This window comes from Lathamus discolor, chromosome 11, assembly GCF_037157495.1.
Source record: "Lathamus discolor isolate bLatDis1 chromosome 11, bLatDis1.hap1, whole genome shotgun sequence".
Classification (NCBI taxonomy): Eukaryota; Metazoa; Chordata; class Aves; order Psittaciformes; family Psittacidae; genus Lathamus; species Lathamus discolor.
In genome coordinates, this window is record NC_088894.1 from 10197591 (window position 1) to 10217028 (window position 19438).

Genomic DNA, 19438 nt, shown 5'->3' on the forward strand with positions numbered 1-19438 from the left:
ATTTGTTTTCTGTCCAATAATCCTCATTTTCTGTGAAATGGGAACTATTGATCCCCTATGTTTCACTTTAATCGAGACTCTTTATTGCTGAGCAAGTATTCTGAAATGTGGCCGTCAGATGATTCTTTCTAAATTAGAGTTTCTTTGCTTGGTTTCTTTCCAGATACTAGTCAGAACAGAAGTGATCTTCAAACTGAAAACAAAAAGCCCTAAATGATTCTTCTTTGTTTCGTTAATGTTCAAAAGTCTCATTCTTGAGTTTAAGATGAATGCAGTCTGTATACTACACATCCTTAAGTGCTTAACAAGTCAAGTGAAGAGCCTTTAAAGAAAATTCAAAGCATAAACCCAAGCATCACAAAGGCTACATACAGCTGCTTGGATGATCCACCAGAAAGCTTATTCCAAAGAAAGGTGTTGATACATGGACACAAGTGTTTGGAGTGAAACAGATATCAGCTGTCTATGCACATGATTATGTCTCCAAATTATCTCAAGTGCTTTTGATGAATAGCTACAGTATTAAATGTTCCAAATTTTCACCATTTCACCCCATATTGTTATGCTTGCTTTAGTGGAGCAGAAGCTGTTTGTATCAGCTGTAATTCCAAGTGAGAACTCTGAGCTCACACAGACCAGTGTCTGTGCATGAAGACACCAACCCAGCTCTGAGCAAACTAGCCTGGAGACTGAGGACAGTTTATATCCTTAGTAATACTCAGGGCAGGATTAACTAGCAAGGCAGAACACAGTTGAGTTGGCATAGTAATACTGGTACTGTTACCTCAGTAAATCCTCTTCCTGTGATATTAATTATTTACTGAAGCCGTTACTACTAAAACTGTGAAAGCTGAAATGTATCTGTTAATTTTCATCTTTGGCTAAGGATTTTGTAGTAGATAATCCAACATGGAGTTATGGCGGGTCTATGATTTTTGTTGCCAAATTTATCTGTGAATGAACTTTGCAGCTCTGAAAACACAAAGCTCTTCACAGTGATTTGCCAAAAAGCAATTACAAACTGTTTTGAGGCTGGTACTTGTGTGCAGTCTCCTTTGACGTTATTGTTAGCTTTAAAGGAAATTAATCACAGGGTGAACCAGGGCTCTCATCCCAAAGACTAGCCAGAATGCTGTAACATGTTTGTACTAGTCAGCAAATGGATGCATATGTTCAGTTGAAATAATGCAGGTGGCCGGACTGCACCCTGAGTCACACTGATTCCCAGGGCTTCCTTCAGCCCTGGGCAGCTGCGTGCTGCTCCCACACTGGAACAGGAATTAGTTCAGGGACTGTGCCTTGATTACATACTCTGTCCAAAGGGTGTTTGTGTCTGTGAAGCATCAGTCCTGCAGAGGACCAAGTCCTTAGTGTGAGTCTATTAAGGAATGACACTCTGCAACATTGCACTCATCTATTTGTGTATTTCATCTCCAAATTATTTTGACTCTCTGTGGAATTTAGCTCAGTCCTATAAACCTCTCTGGGACATGTGAAAGCTGAATGATAGCTAACATTGTATTCTGCACCTAAAATCTTGTTGGAAAGGCCATAGATACCTACCCTCGTGCTGGCTGTAGGAAGAATTATTTCATCATGGGAGCACAAGTAAATGACATCATCAAAAATTAACAAAGCTCATTTTGCTGTCCAGTGACAAATACCACTTCAAATATGGCTGACATCATTACATGGAAAAGCACATTTTTTTCATGGAAAAGAAACCACAGTCTCTTGTATCATATAAACAATGGAATTATTAAAGTGATAAGGCAGTGTTATAATCCAAAATACAAATGTTTGCCCTTTCCTTTGCCCTTTCAAGAAACTAGTAGAAGCTAATGTACTGTCCTGCCTTGCTTTTCTCTGCGCTGCCTGACTCACCCTCCAGCAGGGCTGGTGCAGCTGTGGTTGACCCTGGGTATGAAACTTGTCCATGGCATGGCAGGGGCAGGTTTCAGAGTCTGTCTCTGGTCAACGCATTGTGATGTGAACTTGTAAATATCATCATAAATTGCATTCAACCCAAAAGCCAAAGCAAGCTAACTCGTGAGGGTTGTATATGCTATGGAAGGTAAGGGCTTTTAAAAAACAGCTCAGCATTAGGATGAAACAATCAGTGATACACCACTGGGACCTGAGTGCCATTTTAAAAGTCCAGCTTATCACACCCCAGCAGCACAGAGAGCGCTGCTCTGCTCAGAAAACCACGTGCGCAGCTTTCTGCATGGCACACTAGTGAGCAGCTTTTCATTTTAGAGCACAGAACTCTTTACTCACCATCCCCTATTTGGCAGGTATAAAACCTGTGGCTGCATAAAAGCACAGTGTATGACAGCAACAAGGCTCTGGCACTTCCACCTTGGTATAACATGAAGCAAAGCTGCCCTTGTGTCGCCTCCAGCCAGGCATGCTGGACTCTCCCACTGTAATAGCCCAAATTACTTCATTCAGTCTGTGGAAACAGATTAAAGGTTCTCAAGTGTTTTAAAGGAAAATGCTGCAGTGATTTACAGATTGATTTTTATGTCTATAGAGAAGTGGGAAATAGGGGACTGTAGAGAAGACACAAGCCCTGGGAACTTGGAGGTTGCAGAAGTTCTCTCGGCAAGGTGTCATCTTCGTGCATCCTGCATATGTTCTAGCGTCACTGAGATGTGGCAGTAAAACAAACTTTGCAAGAAATAGATGAAAATCTGATCTTAATTTCTTTTTTTTTTTTTTTGTCTGGCACTGGCTAACTCTGGAGCAAATGAAATGTTTTAAAAGTCTTGTTTTCATGTTTGCTAACCAGTTGTATGGCTGAATTCATAATGCAGATATAGGTTTGGCAAAAAATTCTCCTTGGTGTGGAGTACTAGAAGTCTGGCTTATGGCTCTGAAAGCAAGAATCCTTTGGCAGTACTTGCTTTCACATCCAAAAGATTACAGATTTTTGTCTTTTTCTTCTTGTAGCCTTTGCACCCATTGCTGATACAGCCTTTGGTGTTCTTTTTGCCAGATGAAACCATTTCTTAACATAAAAAGACTACCTTGTCTTCGCTGCTCTGTTCTTTGGTATTTTTATCAGTAGTAATAACAACAAGGGGAATCATGAATACTTTGCACTTCCAGAAGGGTTTATAAATGAGAAGCTTGAAGTCTTTATCCTTGACACCTCTGGTCTCTCACCTGGGGCCTGTCTATTTGGTCCAGTGGATATCACAGGCCTTCAGCTTGGCATAGAAGGACCCTCCAGAGTGAGGCACAGCTTTCTGTCCCAAGTCTTGCTTGGGCATTCCAACCAGATGTGGTTCAGATCTATCCAGGCAAAGAGTTAACCAGTTCTTGCTCTAAAGAAACCATCGAGAACTTGGAAAACGTAGCAATTAGCGATACAACAGCAAAACACATCTTGTGAGGACAATGAGAAAGAAGATTGTATTTTTCCAAGGCTGCTGGTATTTTTTATTGCACCAGAAAAGGAAAGGTTGTGAATTACAGATCGCTCCTCCTTAGTGCCTACAGCCTGTGTACAGTAGCACTAGTTAGGACAGGAGCACCTGCAGACACATGGATTGATTAGACACCTCGTGAGAAAGCAAATGGTGAAATAACAGCTGAAAGGTGAAAAACAAAGGGGTTTTGTTTTCTTTTCTTTTTTTTTACTTTCAATGAGGCCAGTATTAATACACCGGTTGTTAATACTGGGGCCTCATTAGCAACTTAGAAACGGCTTTAAAGCCATCTCAAAGGCAGTGACTCTGCCTTTGCTCTTGGTGGGACGTTCAGGGATGTGTTACTGCAGGACCAGACACCTGCAAGTCTGCTGCAGTGGTGACATCTAGAGGACTCCAGCTCTCTGCGGCGGACACCGCTCTGCACTGCTGGAAGGACGGACTTTCTGCTGCCAGCCCAACCAATTTCACAGCGATGTAGCAGAGTAAACCATTAAAAAACACTCCATGTGCACATGTAACTGCCTCCTGAGCAAACACGGTGCTTCCCTCACTGCGCAGCCCCCACTATAGTTTCAGATTTCATTAACTAGTGATGTAAATGTATTGCTGCAAGTGAAGAATAGAAGAGCAAAATCTGTTACTTCACCGCTGTGATTGATTGACTTATCAGAAGATCTGTGTCTGGAGAAACTCCCTGACACTGCTCCCAGAGCCGGGTGAAGTGAGGGTGTGTGACGCAGGGCAGATGCAGCTGCTGTGCTCTGGGGAATATTTCCACTGCTCCCCTCCCAGTCACCAGTGGTATCTTGCCCTGGAAGCACTGCACAGATAATCAGAACTACATCTACAGCTGCAGCTATGGTGAACTGATGCCTCTGTGTTCTGCAGTCCTAATGAGAGGCAATGTGACTACGTGAAGAGGTGGAATGGGAGCTTAAACTCTTCTGCAAGGCTGCTGCTTCCCATCTCTTTGAGGCATGTTGCTGCAGTACCTCCCTGAGAGCCCTGGGTTCACTCAGCCTCCTTGGTCCTGGCAGCTCCAACTCTTTACCTTGGCTCTTGAGAGTCTTGGCACAGAAGTGTTCAGCAGCAGAGCTGCCAGGCTGCTCTGGGGCTTGCTGGCCTTCTCCACCTCGCCTGTCCTGTGCAGCCAGCAATGCTTTCATGTTCGGTGCTTTTTTTATCAGGAAAGTAGATCCCTTGTTTCTCTGCCATGTTCTCCTTTAAAGCTGCATGGGAACAACAAAGTCTAGCAGGCAGAGTCAGCCTGGCCCAGCGCTTCTAAGGGAAATACTAAACTGCATCACTCAGAGAAATGATGAAATCTTTACTGGTAGAATTTAACAACCTACTTACACTGAAGCCAAACAGGAGAGATTTATAAAGCTGTAATATAAGTTAATTCTGTTTTAAATTATTTCAAAACACAAACAGCACAGACCATCTTTAAAATTGAAGGTCAGATTTGAGTTTTAAGAATTAGATTATACTTTGTAAGGTCAAAATGAAATGTTGTTGACCCAAGCATTTAACAAAGATTTGTGAGGAATAGCACAGAATCATAGAATAGTTTGGGTTGGAAGAGACCTTCAAAGGTCACCTTGTCCAACCCCCTGCAATGAGCAGGGACATCTTCAACTAGCAGGAAAAAGGTTTTCTGGAATTGTTTCCACTGAAAAAGGAAACTGGTGTTAGTCCCCGTCTCTCTCAAGTCTGCCCCTCCACTCCACTGTCCTAAAAGTCCTCTCCTGCGTAACTTCCTCCCATGCTCACATTTGTTGTATTTGTTTGCTCTGTCTCTCACTCTCATATCTGTGCCCAAATCAGTTGGGCACTGTGTTTGCAGAGTGTTCCTCAGAAAACCCTTTGGGCTGCACAGTCAGACTTGGGCCTTGCCGTGCTTTTGGCATTAGTCACTTAAAAAACAAGAGCCCCATAATGGCTTCATCACTAAACCTGACAGAGAAGACTTACAGAACAGTTACCCACTTCAGTTAAGTCTGTGCTAATTGTCTGAATAAGAGCACTGACATATGAGTACAGTATTTGCAGGACACAGCTTTCAACCAAAGCAGGAGGTTGGCTAAACTCCAGGACATCCAGTTGTTCTTCACTTTTTACACTGAACAGACAGTTCTATTATCAAAATGGTACATTTGAGTAAGGCTTTGCTGTTGAAGTAAAACTCTTTGCTCATTTACTTGGGTTTTTTTCCAAAAGGTTGTGTGACCTTTTCAGACACTGATTCAGAAATGAGTGTTCGTGTCCTACTGGTTTAGTCACATGGGCTGAACAACACACTGACAGCACAGCACACAACTTCTTGAAGTCAGCTTGAGCTTTCTCCTTCAGAAAAGCAGCTCATGTCTTTCTGACAGCCACAGAATTGGAGGGACAGTTGCTGGGAATTGCATGTGTCGTACGGAACACAGTATGTAGCCAACTGCATAAGAGGCTCTGAGCTCCAAACTTACTTGACCCTGCCTACTGGACAGTGGCATCTATGAATTACTTATCAGCGCTGGACGCAAGCCAGTGTTATTGCAGCATCGCTTGCCTGCTTATTTACTCCTGCCCTCCAGCGCTATCTCAGTCCATGAAACCAACAGGGTTTGTTTTTTCCTGCCTCGGTTGATAAGAGCCAACAGATGTCAGTGTAGCCTGAATAACAAGTGGCCGTGCTGCTGCTCAGCGCTCTGCTTCTGCAGAAACATCCCTCGGTGGGAGTTTCACCATCAGACTGCAGCGTGTCTGGGAGAGGGGGAGAATGGCGCCGGGGACGGGATCGGTGCGTTAGGGGAGGCTGGAGAGGCTCTCGCAGCTAAAAATATCCACCCAAGTGTTTTTAAAAACACATCTGAGGGTCCTTGTAAACAGCCAGACTTTTGTTGACAGAACAAGAGCGCTCATTTATGCTGTGTATTATCCTTGAAAACCTGCTCTGTTTATGCAGGGAGAGCCCCATGACAACCCCGACTTGCTGAAGGTGCCATAATGATCTCAACGACCAACGCGTCACTTTATCTGCTGGAGAGGGACAGGGGAAGCCGGAAGTATGTGCAGGCTGTAGGAAAAGCAGTTAAGAAGTGGAAATAAGCTGCTTTATCAAAATATTGATTTACTATTTTCAGAAGTGCAATCCCAGTGGCTTTTCAAGCCCTACTCAGGGCACCTCCTATGCAGCATATTAATGCTAGATACGTGTATAAAGTCCAGTAAAATCAGTAGAATTGGGCAGGTCATCTTGTTACGTGATTTCTGAATGAAAGGAATTTGACAATATGTTTTTCTCTTTCTCACCTTTTTTCACTGTTTTTTCAGATGACAGCTCTAGGACCCAAAAAAGCCACTGTAGGGAACCTCACACAAGTGGAAAACTGTGAAGGAAAACTGGGGCATGATGCTGGAAACCAAGACAGTCAAGGGGAAATCAACCATAAAGATAGTCAAGGGGAAAGGTAGCAAGTTTTATTGTGTTCAGCAGAGTGAAAAGTTTGTACTTTGGAGTTTGGATGGTGACACTGGTTGGTTTTGTGCCCAGTGAAGCCTACCCTGTCAGAGAGCAATTAGTCTTCCCAGAGCACAGGCTATTGTTACTACTAAAAGACACCTACATATGAGTGCCTTCAGAAGTTTGGCAGGAGGAACAGACCCAGGAGCAAACAGTCACAGTTCAATTTATACTCAGAATGTCAGTATGAACCCATAATACAGTACTCAGATATGGATATCCAAGTCCCACTTCCATATCTGAATCCCCTTCTTGGGATTTTTATCCCTCTTTTATCCCTCACTGCATTGCCAGGATCAGAGGGAAGATAAATACAGGATGAGATGATAAAAGATCCCATGGGAATCGCTTTCAGATAACTAATATCTGCATAAAACTAACAGGATGTTAATAAGTTGGATGCTTATCTATTATTCAGCTACACACAGTGAATCTTTGCTGCTGGAGTGTAGGACTTCACCCTGCGGCTTAATGGGAACCAAAGGTGGACTGTAAGGGTGTCAGTCAGAAGTCACATTTAGACCAGGATGTGGTCCCCTTCCACAGCCGTATCTACACACTCCGGTCTTCCCACATAAAGACTTGAATATCTCTCTAGATGAAGATGGCTTTGCTCACACCATGTTCTCACGAGCCCAGTGCCGTGCAGTAACAGTAATGATGCCTTTGTTGACTGTGTCTTCAGAAGACTTTTGCATGACTAGAAGCACTAATACCTTTTGTGATTTTATAGCTGAGATGCAATTCAAATGTAGCTGATTCTACCCTTCATGCCTTATCTGTGTGTCATGATGTTTATTTTACAGATGAACTGGCTTTTAAGTTAAGAGATGTGACAAGGCGACTGATGGTGGCTTTGTGGTTATAGGTACCAGGAACTCTTGGCTTTCACACTTTGTGAAAGAAAACAAAAATTTAGCAGTTTAGATCAATAAATAAACAAGGATTTAGATCCAAGATTTACTGCATTCAATCCAAGATTGAAATTAGGCTCTTAATCACCCTTTTAAATCTAGACTTCAATGTGGGAAAGAGAGGAATGACAACAAAATAAGTATTGACCTGAAGCAAAGGACCGAAAGCAGAGACCAGATAGAACCTGCTTCACTTGAGTGAAATTAATGAAAAGCACTTCCAGTCTGTAGTGGGTGTTCAATCATATAGACACTGAGCAAACTCCACAGATGTAGATTCCTCTCCTTGTGTCCTAAGAGGACATAAGTTTGGCAACAAGTCTGGTCCCAGTTTGGCAACTGGGTGGCGTGATTTATTTTTCAGGGGTGCTCAGCACCCTTCGTTGCTCCAGCCACACTGTGAACAGCAAATACAGGCCCATTTGAAAACCTGACTAACTCCTTCACTTGAGAAGCTTTTGACAGAGGCGCCAGGCTACAGCCATCTACATCAGAAAAGCTGAGTGTGAACCCAGGTACTAGAGGGAGGATGGGCTCCTGTGGGAGGGCAGTACCAGTAGCTCCTGAGCAGACCTGACACACCAGCGGTCTGCTACAAGAACTGAACGTTGCATGTATAGATCACTTACAGTAACAGGGGTGGGAGTTGGAGTTCAATCAATTATTTTCCCTCCCTAGGTACAAATACATGCAAATTTTACTCATTTACATTGCTCTTGCTGACATATTTGCTGGTGTTTATCCAAGTTTTTTTGCTTATGTGCCCATGTATCTTCTCTTATCACTGCAGTCTCAGTTATTGCCTCTCTTTCTTTCTTCCTTGATATTTTTTGCACTCCCAAATGGCATACTCTGCTTTTTAACCTTTTCACTTCTCCCCCTGCTGTTGCAGATGGTAGAAACTACAAAATAAAGATATAGAAGGACCTTCAGCTCAGTCCTTGGGTAAGTCAGGAAAAGGCAGAGTCTTAAGTCATCCCGACTCAGCTTAGTCGCCAGAGAGGCGGGAGAAGTAGGGGAGATGTATGGAGGAGCTGCAGACTGTACAGCCATGACACTGCTGCAGACTCAGTGCCTCAGGACGTCCTCTTATGTCCCTGATGTGAAGAATTCCTCCTGGGCTGGTACAGCCGTGCCTTGACCCAGCGGGAGCCGGGCTGTAAAAAGCTCTCAGTTCAATACACATGGACATTTGCTTCTTGTGATGATTGTTGCTTAAGGAGCTTGAATGAAGCTGAACATGTTGCCGCAAGCTGTGCAGTTTCACATGCACATGTGGAGTGGAGTAGATACATAGCCTGTGTCTGGGGGCATGACCTGTGCCCTTTAGAAACATATTCTTTAACTGCATTATGTGAAACCTACTTAATCTGTACTTTTGAAGCCTGAATCTGTCCTGCAGCATAAATGCTCCAAGTGCAATGCAGATGAACACTATTCTTATAGGGCAGAAGATGGTTTGTTCTTTGAGGTAACTTCCTTTGAAGCTGTGTGTGATTTCAAAAAGCTGTCAGTCTGTGTCATGCACCCTTTACCCAGGTGAAATATGTGACCTTATCCTTGCTACCACTTCTTGCTACCAACTAAAACTGGTGTAAGCTAGGAAGCTGATGAACTGTGCCTTTGACATTAACAACTGGAATTCAAGTTACTGTATCTATGCTGTATCTATAGGCAGGACTATGCCAGGATGTGAACTTTCTGATTTCCTGAAACAAGTAATTCCTAAGTTTCACGAGTTATTCTAGAGGTCTACAATAATCGCACAAGAGGAAGCCTGTCTTCCACTTTGAAATCCTACTTCATTTTCAGATTTCTTCTTCTGATCATACCTGGGAGAGGATGCCCATCACAGTGAAGAGAGAGAGGCTTGGTGTGCTTTGCAGAACTTGTCACCTGCACTGGAAAGGTTTTCAAAGTAACCAAACCTAGATGGACCAGTCTTAAACTTGCCTTGCTGTAAATTGCACCAGCAGGAAAACTGCTTGGCTACCTGCAGAGCCAGGGGAGCAAATTCATAGCATGAATGCTGCTTTCTAGTTTATCATTCTTCCTTTTGGGTTTGTTTTCTTCCCAGCCCTCAACAGTTCCCTTGCCTTCTGCAGATGGCACATGGACAGATACCTATAACATAGCAAGCTTCAGAGAACTGTCCTGTCTGTGAGTATAACCTTCCTCTTGTTCCAGTGCCTCTCCAAAAAGCACAGGAAGAAAAAGAAAACTGCTATTAATAATCCTCTAGGCTGACCTTTACATTTCTTGGTGTATTACATTCTCAGGGGTGTGTTCATCAGCAGAACGAACTCTCAGTCCTAGAGGAAAAGGCATTACAGCAGTGGAGACAGAGTGAGTCATGTGGGCATCTTGAACCTGATGTGAGATGGATTAATTCCTGCAACAGGCAGCAACTGCTGCTGAAGCTCGGGCTCACAGTGATGTGTAAAGTGAACTTGTCTGCTGTGTGATGATTTAATTTGTACACTTACTAATTGCTGTAACAGCCAGGCAGCAGGGTATCAGTTAGATGCCTGGAGTGGTACATAGGCAACACGATAAACATGAAGAAGGAGATGTCCTCTCCCTTTGCTCAGGTGATGTCTTTCTCCAGGAAGAGACCCACTGACTTTCCACAGTGTAACTTGCAGAAGGGAAGAGGTAAGTACCTGGCCATCTCTTACCAGACCTGACTGAAGGCAAGTGAAATAGAAACAAACTTGTTGAGTTAGCTAACATGCTTCCTACGAAGGACACACACACAGAATGTCTCCTTAAAGAATAGATGCAAGTCTTTCCAGGCATGTCCCCACTGTGAAGCATTTGCTTGTGTCTCCCTGAGCCCAAATTCACAGACCATGTAAACATGTTCCCTGAACTTCGTCCTGGCATCACCACTTCTGTCGCTCACTGCTCCTGGAACCACTCTGGGAACAGTTTGCACGGGTGCCCAAGCTCCCTTCTGCAGGATGGGGCATGGGGTGACCCTCACCAAAATGCAGCTACTGCCTGCCACGACCACACTCTTTGTTGCTGCCTTCCAGTGAAGGCCAGACCAGGGGAGCTGCTCCTCCTCTGCTTCAGTACAAAGTCAAAGGGGTTGACACAAGGCTGGATCCCAAGACTAGGAGTAACAAAAGGTACAAAAAAGAGAGCTGGTTAGCTCCCCTGGTTAATAGTTACCTCCGTGCGCAGCTCTGTCATTCCTGCAGGGCAGCTCCTACCCCGTGAAAGCTGTCCTGCCAAGTCAGCAACAAAAACACTTGAAGGTTTCATGTAGGGTATGTGAGCTGCTCAGCCCTTGGGTGGAATGCAAAGGGAAGAGAGGGTCACTGCAGCCCTCTTAACAGACCTATCCTGCTGACACAGACTTGAGAGAGATTTTGAAAGGGAAATTCCATGAAGAAGACATCTAACTCGTGAGAAAGCACCGAAAGGAGAAACTGAGATTTCAGTGAGAACCACAGAGGCTATTTGCAGAAGACAGGCTGCAGCGCAGATAGCTGGTTGGAAAGCTCTAACTCCAGAGTGCAGGATGTGTGGCCATGCCCCAGAGAGCATTAGTCATATTCTGAGTGAATGTTCAGAGCTGGCCGGAGATAAGTATAAACTACAGTATGACAAAGTTGGCAGTACTGTGCATGGAGTGTGCTGCCAGAGGGGGGGATATGACCACAGCCCCAGGCCAGGTACATCGATAGCAACTGAGGAGGTGAATTTGAACTTTATTGCAAGAAAGCAGATGTGGTGCCTCCGGAAGAGAGAGAAGAGCAGGAGAGCAAGCACCATCATTAACTTCCCCACTGGATGACGGTGTCCGTAGAAAATAATAAGAACTCAGTGACAAATACATGTGTGGCAGGAAGTGAAGAGAAACCGGGGTGTGAAAATGGCGCATGTCTTGGTGCCACGTCCTTATTTTCAGTGGGCTGAGATGCTGTGGTGGAGGAGCTCAGCTGTGTTCACACTGGTCATGAGCTTCCCCAGTGGACCAGGGCTCTTGCTGCCCGCCACAGCATCCCCACGGCACCCCTGGGGCTGGATGTCACCTCAACTCCTGACATGGTGCGAGAGCCTCAGCGGGAACGGGCTGACACACCAACCCAGCGGTAGGGACGAGCTTCGGGGCGCTGGAAGCGGGTAGCGCTGACCAACATGTCCCCGGGCCCAGCGGGGCAGCGACACCGCCACGCCGCGGGGACCCGGGGGTGCGGCCGCCGTACCCCGCCCCTCCGCCGGTAGGCTGCGGCGGGGGCCGCTTTCCAGAGAATACGGTAAACATGCCCGCGTCACGTGTGGCCGCCGGCCGCGGCGCGGGGACCGGCCGAGGGGAGGGGCGGGACGGGACAGCGCAGCCCGGCAGAGCGGGGCCGCTTGAAGAGGCCGCCGGGCGCTGCCGCCTCGCCCTGCCCTGCCCGGCCCGGCAGAGAGCATGCCCGCGGCGCGGTGAGGCGGGCAGCTCCGGCACCATGGGGCTGTGCTACAGCCTGCGCTCCCGCCTCGCCGCCGCGCACCCCTCCGCGCCCTACGGCAGCCGCGGCGAGGCGGACATCCCCCCTTCCGCGGCGGAGCACGGAGACCCGCAGGTGCGGCACCGGCTGCGGCAGGACCTGCTGGCCAAGGAGCGGGCGGACAAGAAGCGGAGCAAGAGCATCGACAAGACGCTGAAGGCGGAGAAGCGGGAGTACAAGCAGACACACCGGCTGCTGCTGCTGGGTGAGCGAGGGCGGGAGTGGGGCGGCCCGGTTCGGCCCGGTCGGGTTCGGCTGGGCTCGGCTCGGCCCGGTCGGGTTCGGCTGGGCTCGGCTCGGCCCGGCCGGGTTCGGCTGGGCTCGGCTCGGCAGGTGCGGGGCCGCCCGGAAGCCGCGGTCGGCACCGATGCCCGGCGGCCCCGCGCTCGCGGGGTGGGCGGTGGCCGCGGTGAGGCCGGGGCGGGGCCGGGGCCGCGCTCACGTGGGCGGCAGCGCCTCAGCGCGCCCGGGCAGTGGCGGGGGGTCCTCGGGCGGGGGGGGCACGGCGGGGCTCGGCCGTGCGAGTGGCAGCAGCCGGGGCTGCGGCCGGCCTGAGGGAGCGGTGCCCGCAGCAGCGCTCCCCGGCGCACTGAAGGTGCTCGCCCGCACGGAGGTGCCGTGTCCGCTTTACCTCAGCTGCTGCTTGGCATGAAGCCACTCACTAGGACCGCAGGAGGAAAGCTCGTTGAGCTGCTGCAGTTGCTGTGTGAAGGGAAAGCCCAAGTTCTCCTGTGAGCGTTAGTTTGTGGTTCCCTTCCCCACCCCCCCAGATACTCACTGGGGAAGTTTCGGCCTCTAAGGCTGAGATTTGTTTAATCCATCCCTGCTCTGTGCTCTCATGTACTGCTGGCTGTGCATCTGCACTGGGCTGTGAGCACTCCCGGTTGGGAGATGCTCCTGCGTGGAAGGCGCTTCCAGAAAGGCCTCTTTATCCACTTGTGCCATGTCTGAGCTCGTGTGGTGTGTGACCCCCACGTAAACGGTCATAGAAAGTCATGCGTTGGCCTTCAGGTAAGTCTGAGCGCTTTGGAAACGTTTCTGCTCCCCCTGGTACAATGCAGGTGGAGCACAGATTGCCCTGCACAAGTGGATTGCTGAACTCTGCACTTACTGGAATAATAGAGAATGTTTGCGAATAACTTCAGAGCATTGATTCAAATTGGTCTCAGCATCCTACCCCTGAGGTGTGCGTGGTACCACCTGTGATAAATGGTGAGATTAGGCCCTGGATGTGTTTGTAATAGAGGAGCAGAACTTTGAGGGGCTTTAGAAAACAACACCAGACATAGGTTTTGGAGAGTTGGTGGTTAAAGTTTTTATTCTAGAAGCACAGCTTCTTTTGATGTGGTTGTTGCTGTATGGATGTAAGTCTGCTCACAAAGGTGTACTTCTGAGGAGAGGGTTGAGCATCACTTGTGTAAAGGCTAAAGTTTCTGTGCTGGGACTGTGTGTGTAAGAAATCACACCTCTGACGTGGTTATGCTGCAGGTACTTTACCATTTGGGCAAATTTTTGTTTGTTGGGATTGTTGTTTGTTTTGTTGGGTTTTTTTTAAAGTATTTTGAGATTTTGTCCTTTTTTAAATGTACTTCAAGTTTGTTCTGTAGTGAACAAGGGCTTGAAGAAGGAGATGTGAGAATTGATTTTAATTTGTAGATTAAGAAAAAAAAAGTAGGGCCAATTTTGATATTCATCTGCAAGTCTTTAAGTCCCAAAGGATATCTGATAGGTGCCTGTGTTTGTGATGTTTCAGTTGCCTGTTTTATAATATTGCTTCTAACATGTTGTGCCACAGGACTGTTTATTGCAGAAACGCCGTTAGCATCGAGTGGGTTAGACAACGTATCTTACCAGTTTAAAATTCTGTGTGGTGAAGCCAACAGAGCATTCTTTGTCAAAGTACTGATTTATAAATCTGATGGATGTGAGTCAGTGTTATGCTGGCAGTGGTTTATTATATTTCAGCCTCGACATGAATAGCCGGAAGTCACTTTTTGGCCCTCTTGTAAATCTTGGGATGCCTAAAGAGACCCATTTCCCTGCTCCTTGCACAGGGACTGTCAGTTTTCCAGTTAGCTTCCTTCCCTTGCTGCTTCTCCCCTGCATCCCACTCTCACTGTTACTTGGTGAATTTTCAGTTTCTAAACTGAAATAAGAAATTTGGTGTATATTTGATTATACTTTATGTAAATCTGCAGGTATTGTTGCCACGGCTGAGTGTCTCTGTGCTGAGCCTTTGCTGGGATGCTCATGGATTGCACACACAGATGGTGCGGGAGAGTTACATTGCATGAGGAGGGCAGGAGCATCCAGCTGGGATTTAAAGCTGCAACTGAGTCTTCTTCCGAGGAACGGAGTTAGAGTGAGGAAGAAGACCCTTCACTTGGGGTTGAAGGCTCAATGGCAAAACTGCAATAGCTACTTGTGGTTTCTTGTGCTCCCAACTTTTTAGGCTGATATGCTTGGGCAGGAGCATACTGCTGTTGTCGACAGCAAAGGAGAGCACAGGTGGCGGCTCTTTCTTTGAGTGTAACAGAATTTGAATTAAAAATGTACTGATGTTTCAGGTCTGATCTGTCCTCAGCACTAAACTGTTTTTAACATATGGCTGCATTAGCTAATGTACTTCCATGGGCTGCAACCCTGGTGTGTTTCTCCTGGTCGCATGCTCGGCTGTACAGAATACAGGGAATGCACAGAGTCACAGTTTTCTGTTTTGATGTTGTAGTGTGTGTGTATAACACACCTTACAGCTGTATGCTCTAGCCTGTTACTCCGAGTATTACTCGGATTAGTGCTCTTTAGCACAACAGATACTTGCGTTCCTGTGTTGCAGTTCCTTTTATTGAAAGAACTTTATTGGAGCACTCAGGGATGTGCAGTGCATGGGTGTAGTTACTCAGTGGATATCTGTATATCCTGTAACACGATTTTAGGTATTTTTCATCACCACAGATATATAAGGTAAATTCCTGATTCCTGAAACTTCTCTTGATTTCAGTAGCACAAAGACGTTACATCTCTGGTTTTGAAGCAATTATCTGACTTGGTACATACAGTAGTTTTTTGCTTTGTTTTTGTTCAAGGCAAATGCACAATCGGGTGTAATCTCATTGGATTTTGTTTTGTGTACTGTACGAGTCATAACTTCAAGATTACAGTCGTTAATGTTGGCAATGTGGTGCAAGTTCAGGGTTACTTGGGTATTGGAGTATTACACGGTTACTGGGTATGGGAGGGTGATTTTTCTGTGCATGGGGGTTGTTTTTTGTTTGAGGACAATCCTAGCTCTAAAATTGAAAGCTTATGGGAGAAATTATTTTAAAGCTTGGCATAAAACAATTCCATGTGTGTGTATCCTCCCTGGTGATAGTAATGTGGGTCTTTCTTTATCTTTTTTTTTTTTTTAAACTTTAAAGTATAATTCAACATAAATGTATTTTTTATCTTGCAACAAACATATGAAAACAAGAATTGTAGCCTTGCCTGAGGGTTTTAATGCTTTTCATAAGTTAGTATTTTCCAACAAAACCCCACTCTGTCCAAAACTGTTGCTCAGCTCTCCTGGTGAATGTGTATTGGTTTCCTCCTCTTCTGTGATTTGGTTTGCTGTAAGAGAGTGAACTCGGGCTGGTCTCCTTTCGGTGCTTTGCCAATCTTTGTGTACTTAGGTTTTTTCATTCTCTCAGGCTTACCCATGTAACAAGTACTTGTATTTTATTGAAAAGGAAATGTCTACTGATATACCGATATAGATGCATGCACTCATCTTAGGTATTTTTATTAAACTACAATTAAATGATGACCGTTCTGAATCTTACCTACATCAGTGCTGAAATAAAAATGTTTCTAACAGAAATATTTATATTGGTAGAAATACGAATATATGGCATGCAAATTTGAAGTTTTTATAGAAGGACTATATTATGCCGGAAGAAAAACATACTTTAAAACACTAGGAAATATCAGCGTGAAGGCTAACCACAGTCACCCTCTCTGTGTGTATGCTGCATGGTAAGCCCTTCCATACCATATAATTAAAGACTGTCTTGTATGGTTTACATTGTATTTTTTTTCCACAGGGCTGGTACTTCATTCAAGGCACAAGACGGATGTTGTGCAGTGAATGAGCAGCTATTCAATATTCTTATCCTCCTCATACAATGTGTTACCCTGTGCCCTATTTACGACACACCATCCATACCCTGTACTGAATAAAGAACTGTTGAACTCCTCATGGGCTTTTCTGTAGTACTGATCACTGCAGGGACTGAATGGTTCATAAATGTCAGTGCATGGCACTGCAGTGAAATGAGGTGGTATCTTTCTCCTTCGATGCCAGAAAGAGAAATGCCACCAAAGACTAAAGCTAAAATTGTTGGAAGCTACCACTGATTTTAAATGCCCGGTCTTTGCCTCATGCTAATTTTTTTCTGGAATGCTCAACCTTTTTTAATTTTTTCCTAGTAATACTTTGTGTGTTCAGAGCATGGACCTCATGCTTGTGAACACTCAGCGCTTTTGCAGTGTAAGTTTTAGATGCTCAGAAGTGCATCTGAGGGAGTAAGAAGCACAGATGGGTGGCCGCTATGGAAACTACTGCTGCCCAGTTGGTGATGGCAGCTTTGTAGCAAGATGAAGCTGGTCTGATTCTTCATGGCAGCATTTAATGGCAAATCCCACAAGATACCCTTTCTCTTGATGTGATTCCCTATCTTGGTGGCTGACAGTGTGGTGTTATCCTGCCACTCTTGGGGATCAGGCAGGTGAGGAGGGGAAGAAACCCAGTTATGATGATAGGCATGTGTTCAAGCACTTGGTGAAACTCCCTGTTGACAATAGTTTCATTCACTTCACACTGATTTGTTTCTTGTGCCCCATGTATTGTGAGCTAGAAGAGGGGGCATACACCCTGCAAAAAATACATGATCCTTATTAGAAGATTGTGTAAAAGATGTACAGAACAGAGTAAAAATGTAGAGGGAACCTTTAGCCTGGTGCTTCCTGATTCTTGAGAACAAGATATTTGGCACTAAACATCTCATACCAAGTTGGTATTTAATTTCCCTTTTAAGAAAAGCAAGAATAGTAAAACCAAAAACTTCTGATTCTGTCCTGGGGGATGCTTGTGATGCGAGTATCTTGTTCAGTGGAGCAGCCCTGTTACAACCTGCTGCCTGTACACTGTGATAGCAGCTCGCAGGGCAGCAGTATACCATTGTTCTCCAAATGGACTGTCGTTAGTGGTGAAGGAATTCCAATATTTTCCAAGAGAGTTCCCAGTAATTACCAGATACTACAAGAACACTTGGACGTGGGAATTGCTGTGTTTTCCTTCTGCCCAGTACTTTCCAGTGCAGACTTGATGATCCTGCTGTAGACACTAGGAGGTGGTAGCTAATTATGGGTCTTGCTTTACAATGAATAGCTTTTACAAGACGAGTCCTGCTGAGTTCCCACTACTGTATACAAAATGCACTTTATGGCATAGAGTGCTGGTAAACAGAGATCTTCTGGGTCTGGAGTGTGTTCACCCTGAACAGAAATACCTGGAAAGCTTTGCAAACTGTAACAAAGGGATGAATATGCTAGCAATGCTGGCTCAGGACCTCTGGTGGGATTTTGTCAATATTTACTGAAACAGAGCAGTGTAGTGTCTTCAGCATTGGCACATCTATGCTTTAGGTCACTTAGAAAAGTAGGTTTTTTCCTGCTTCCATTTTACAATTTCATAGGAAGAAGACAGGCAAGCTACTTGGCATTCCCTGGTTTTTGTTTGTTTGTTTGGTGTTTGTCGGGTATTGGGTTTTTTGCTGGTTCCCAGCCCCTCCCCATTAACCTTTGCTCTTCATATGGCTTCCTTGGGAAGGAGGGATGAGAAATTTCTCTCCTGAGTTTGTAGAATGTCATCCTGCCTTGACTCCACGTATACACTGTGCCGTCATGGTCAGGTGTGTCATTATCCTGCAAACAATTTCCATGCAAAACCAGAGGGGCTCATGTGCACCTTAGCCTGTTAGTCTGCCAGTGACACTGCTGAAACTGATGTCAAGTGTTACTGCTACAAGCATTCGTACTAGCTGGTGATTTGTTCATGTTCTTCTTTGGCATCTCCTGTAACCTCAAGAGACTTTTCTAGAAAGCAGTGAATATTTTTGTCTTTTGCAAGGACAGGGCCTGGGGCCTTTGAGTGTTCCTCGTAAAAAAAACTACTCACTTCTTCAACATGTTGTTCAGCAGGGTAGGACCTGGCAGAAGGAGAGAGATATCCTGGCTACAGCATTTGAGTCTAAAGGGTGGGCTTCATGGTATTTGCATGAGCAGATGATTGCTCTGTGTCTTGGTGAGCTTCTTACATGGAAATGTGGGCCACCTTTGCAGAAAATTCTGGTGCCTTTCCAGTGCTGCCTGCGCTTGAACAGCCTCATGCAGACATGGCTTCTAGAGCTCCACTTAGGCGCAGGCGTATAGCAAGATACTGGAAAGCGTGTTAGCCAGCAATCCTAGCTTGATTAAAGCCTGTACTGTCAGAAAAAAGGGATGAATAGTCATCCCTACAGACATGTTGATAGTTTATTTATGACCCTTCTGTGTGCTATGGTTATTCACACGTGTCCATAAGGTGTGTTCATTTTCATTGAGGAGAAACACTGAAGAGTGCAGTTAGTTCTAATTGCATGCAATTCTTCCCTGGCTCCCTTAAATTTGGGAGTGTACTTATTCACAAATATGCATGATTTCATTGAATTTCCTTCTAATTGCTCTAATTTAAAAACAGCAACAAAAAAGCCTGGCAATTCCCTGAAGTGAGGACAACTCACATACTTGTCATAAATCTGAGTTACCAGCCATATAAATCTCTAATAGTTTTGATATTTGGACCTGAAGCATGTGTCTCAAGATGAGAAGTTGAACTCCATGACTTATTGTTCCCTGGTCAAAAAACATGTGAGAAGCAAGCTATCTATGCTTTATGAATAGCTCAGATGAAGTTTTCTTTACTTCCTCTAACACGTTCCCCCTGCAAAGGAAATCCGTAGTATCTGTGTCTGAGCAGCATTTTATGAT

At 45.4% G+C, this 19438-nt stretch overlaps 1 protein-coding gene across 1 annotated transcript in view; it reads left to right on the plus strand.

Annotated features, from left to right (window-relative positions):
- The first annotated feature begins 11842 nt into the window (after nucleotides 1-11842).
- The window catches only part of GNAS (GNAS complex locus), a 158376-nt gene continuing 150780 nt past the window's right edge, over nucleotides 11843-19438 (plus strand). Inside the window, exon 1 of the mRNA XM_065691974.1 lies at nucleotides 11843-12575. Coding sequence (XP_065548046.1) covers nucleotides 12140-12575 — 436 coding nt within the window. The 5' untranslated portion in view covers nucleotides 11843-12139. The remainder of the gene's footprint in view (nucleotides 12576-19438) is intronic.